The 3,992-nt window shown below is 41.0% G+C and overlaps 1 protein-coding gene across 1 annotated transcript in view; it reads left to right on the plus strand.

Annotated features, from left to right (window-relative positions):
- The window catches only part of GEMIN6 (gem (nuclear organelle) associated protein 6), a 5,680-nt gene extending 2,517 nt beyond the window's left edge, over positions 1-3,163 (plus strand). Inside the window, exons 3-4 of the mRNA XM_008594478.1 lie at positions 2,228-2,730; positions 2,926-3,163. Coding sequence (XP_008592700.1) covers positions 2,228-2,603 — 376 coding nt within the window. The 3' untranslated portion in view covers positions 2,604-2,730; positions 2,926-3,163. The remainder of the gene's footprint in view (positions 1-2,227; positions 2,731-2,925) is intronic.
- Positions 3,164-3,992: the final 829 nt, after the last annotated feature.

Below are 3,992 nucleotides of genomic sequence, written 5' to 3' on the forward strand. Positions count from 1 at the left end.
GCAACCCTCGGTGTTGCTCCCGCGCCTCGCTCAGCCAGTGAGCGGGAACTGGTCTGTATGTGGGATCCGAACCCTTGGGCGGGAGCGCCGCCGCGCTTCCCAAGCGGCGCACCATCCAGTGCGCCACCGGGCCGGCCCTGCAAGGATGTTTTAAAGGTGGAGATACACAGACACATACTTTTTATTCTGGAATGATTTTAGATTTATAGAAACATTGCAAAGAAAGTACAGAGAGTACCCAAATACTCTTCACCCTGCTTCCTCTAATGTTAACATCTTACATAGATGTGGTACATTTGTCAAAACTAAGAATTCACACTAACTAAACTATAGACGTTATCCGGGTTTTATCAGTTTTTCCACTAATGGCCTTTTTCTGTTCCAGGATCCGATCCAGGATCCCATGTTATATTTAGTTGTCATGTCTCCTTAGTCCCCTCTGATCTGTGAGTTTTTCAGTCTTTCCTTGTTTTTCATGACCTTGACAATTTTGAAGAGTACTGGTGAGGTATTTTGTAGAATACCTCTCAATTTGGGTTTGTAATGTTTTCTCATAAATAGATTGGGGTCATAGGTATTTGGAAAGAGTACCACAGAACTGAAATTCCCTTCTTATTACATCACATCACATCATATCAAATAATATATATTTTATTCAGGATTTTTGCATTTGTATTCATGAGTGAAATTAGCATATAGTTTTCTTTTTTCATCTTGTCTTTTGTTTTTGCATCAAGGTTATATTAGCCTCATTAAATGAGCTAAGGCATAGCCCCCCTTTATAGTTTCTAGAAGAATTTGGTTAGATTAGAAATGCTTGGGCCGGCCCCATGGCGCACTTGGGAGAGTGCGGTGCTTGGGTGCGCAGCAGCGCTCCCGCCACGGGTTCGGATCCTATATAGAGATGGCCAGTGGGTTGCGATCCCCTTACCGGTCACAAAAAAGACAAAAAAAAAAAGAAATGCTTGACCCTTGAGAATTTTGTAGAACTTGCCAGTAAGATTGTCCGGGCCTTTTTTTCTCCCTCCATGGGAAGATTTTTAACTAGTTATTCAGCTTTTATTAAAGATTATGGGGCTATTTACATTTTCTCTCTTTCTTTCTTTTTTTTTTTGGCGGCTGGCTGGTATGGGGATCTGAACCTTTGACTTTGGTATTGTCAGCACCATGCTCTCCCAAGTGAGCTAACCAGCCAGTCCTCTCTCTCTTTTTTTGAGTCAGTAATTAATATTTTCTAGGAAGTTTTCAGTTTTAAATTTCAAAATTATTGGCATACATTTGTTCTTTCTATTTTCTGTCAATCTTTGTCACCTTATTCCTTATATTTATAGGTGCCTTCTTTCTCTTTATTTTTATTAATCTTGCCCGAGTTTTGTGAATTTTATATATTTTTTTCAAAGAACAACGTTTGGATTTGATGATCCTCTTATTGACTCTTTTGTTTTCTTTTTCATTGATTTTGTGCTTTATTTACTTTGGTCTGCTTTGTAGTAGAGTTATTCAGTTATTTATTTTTATTTTTATTTTTATTTTTTTTAAAAGATGACCGGTAAAGGGATCTTAACCCTTGACTTAGTGTTGTCAGCACCACGCTCACCCAGTGAGCTAACCAGTCATGCCTATATGGGATCCAAACCCATGGCCTTGGTGTTATCAGCACCACATTCTCCCGAGTGAGCCACAGGCCAGCCCCAGTTATTGTTTTTTTGACTCTAAAATAGTTAGTCTGTACCCTGCCTTCTTTTCTAATACATATTTAAGGCATTCATAACTCCTTAAGAATACATCAACTGTATCCCACAATGGTTAGCTTTTTTTTTTTTTTTAACGGATGACTGGTAAGGGGATCTTAACCCTTGGCTTGGTGTTGTCAGCACCACGCTCAGCCAGTGAGCGAACCGGCCATCCCTATATAGGGATCCGAACCTGTGGCCTTGTTGTTATCAGCACCGCACTCTCCCGAGTGAGCCACGGGCCGGCCCTCCACAATGGTTAGCTTTAAGCTGGGCAAAAAGTTTAGATGTTTAGGATCCTCAGTGAATGCTAGTTGAACAAGTAAAAGCATTGGGTGGTGACAGGGTTAATTTCAAACGGAAGAGTGTTCCCTGTTATTCTAGTGACCTGCTTGGGTTGATGATGCCTCTCATTCTGTTGCTTCTTTCATAGTTTTATGGGCTTTTAGGTTTTGCTTTTGCAAATCTGCTCTGAACTTACATTTTCTCCAAAGTATTGTCCTCGTGAACTTCCTTGAAGATGGCAGCATGTCTGTGACTGGAATTATGGGACACGCTGTGCAGACTGTTGAAACTGTGAGTGAAGGGGACCATAGAGTGAGAGAGAAGCTGATGCATTTGTTCATGTCTGGAGACTGTAAAGCATACAGTCTTGAGGATCTGGAGAAGAGAAAGAACAGCTTAAAGAAATGGCTCGAGAAGAACCACATCCCCATCACTGAACAGGGAGATTCACAGAGAACTCTCTGTGTGGCTGGGGTCCTGACTATAGACCCACCATATGGTCCAGAGAATTGCAGCAGCTCTAATGAGATTATTCTGTCCCGTGTTCAGGATCTTATTCAAGGACATATTGCAGCTTCTCAGTGAAAGGCTAGGAACTGTGGACACACTGATTGAAATAGACTCCTTTTTTTTCCTTAATGAAATGTTTTCAACGTAAACCCATCCTATTACAGGACTTTAAAGGCACATGAGTGTGTGTGTGTGCATATACATTTGTGTTTTGTTTGTTTGTTTGTTTGTTTGTTTTTAAAAGATGACCGGTAAGGGGATCTTAACCCTCGTCTTGGTGTTGTCAGCACCACGCTCAGCCAGTGAGTGAACCGGCCATCCCTATATGGGATCTGAACCCGTGGCCTTGGTGTTATCAGCACCGCACTCTACCGAGTGAGCCACAGGCTGGCCCTACATTTGTGTTTTAATTCTTGTTTTGGTAAAATAAAAGGAGTGGCTTACAAGTGTAAATTCCTCGGGAAATGAACTGGGGCAAGGATACATCACATGCAACAAAATTAGCAAAGGGGACATCAGAATTGTAAAGGTTTTTTTCTTGTGGTGGGGATACGTCACCATTTTTGTTAGGCAAAAAAATGTTTTTGGAAAAAAATGTAACATGTCAGATTCAATAATAAAATGTTAAGGTAGAATCACAGTCTTGTTGAATCCCTTGGGCTAACTATATGTGTCTGTTTTTTAAATGTTTGTCTTTTATTTTGGTGTAATAATGAAGTTACTTTTGAATCAGAGTATATCCTGTTTTGGTTGAAACTTGAAGGTTTTAACTGTTAGTAAAATCGTTTTTATTTTTATTTTTTTTGCGGTTGGCCAGTCCAGGGATCTGAACCATTGACTTTGGTGTTCTAACACTGTGCTCTAACCAACTGAGCTAACCAGCCAGCCCTGTTAGTAAAATCTTAACATGTAAGTCTTATAACTTTCAAAATGAGCATTGGTTGATATCTCTGAGGTATAAGGTAAGTGTGACAAGGTACACAATACTCTGCTGCTAAACTCAACCCAGTTCTTTTGCTTAGTGGATTTGGCCCAGTCTTCAGACTTGTGTTTTCTGACTATAGTCCCTGTTCTTTGAACCAAACTTTACTGAGGGAGGAGAATGCAGGAAGTGAACTTCACCTACACTTGACCCTGCCCCTTGGAAGCCAGTCAGGGGCCAGGACTCTATGGAAGTTCTGGACTAGAAAGGCATCTGTGGGGAGTCCTTTCATGGGCATGCCTAGAATGGCCCCAGGGTTCCCACATCAGACTAGAGCTCCAGGCCCCTGACTCCCCATGATAGAGGTCAGCAAACTGTGGGGCCTGGCCGAATTCAGCCTGCTGACTTCATTTGTTTAATAAAATTTTATTGGAACACTTCAGTATCTACTGGTTTACATATTGTCTGTGGCTACTTTCATGCCATAATGGCAGAGTTGACTAGTTGTGACAGAAACTATATGCTTTATATTTATTAAAAAA

The sequence above is a fragment of the Galeopterus variegatus genome, unplaced genomic scaffold (genome assembly GCF_000696425.1).
Source record: "Galeopterus variegatus unplaced genomic scaffold, G_variegatus-3.0.2 Scaffold10845, whole genome shotgun sequence".
Classification (NCBI taxonomy): domain Eukaryota; kingdom Metazoa; phylum Chordata; class Mammalia; order Dermoptera; family Cynocephalidae; genus Galeopterus; species Galeopterus variegatus.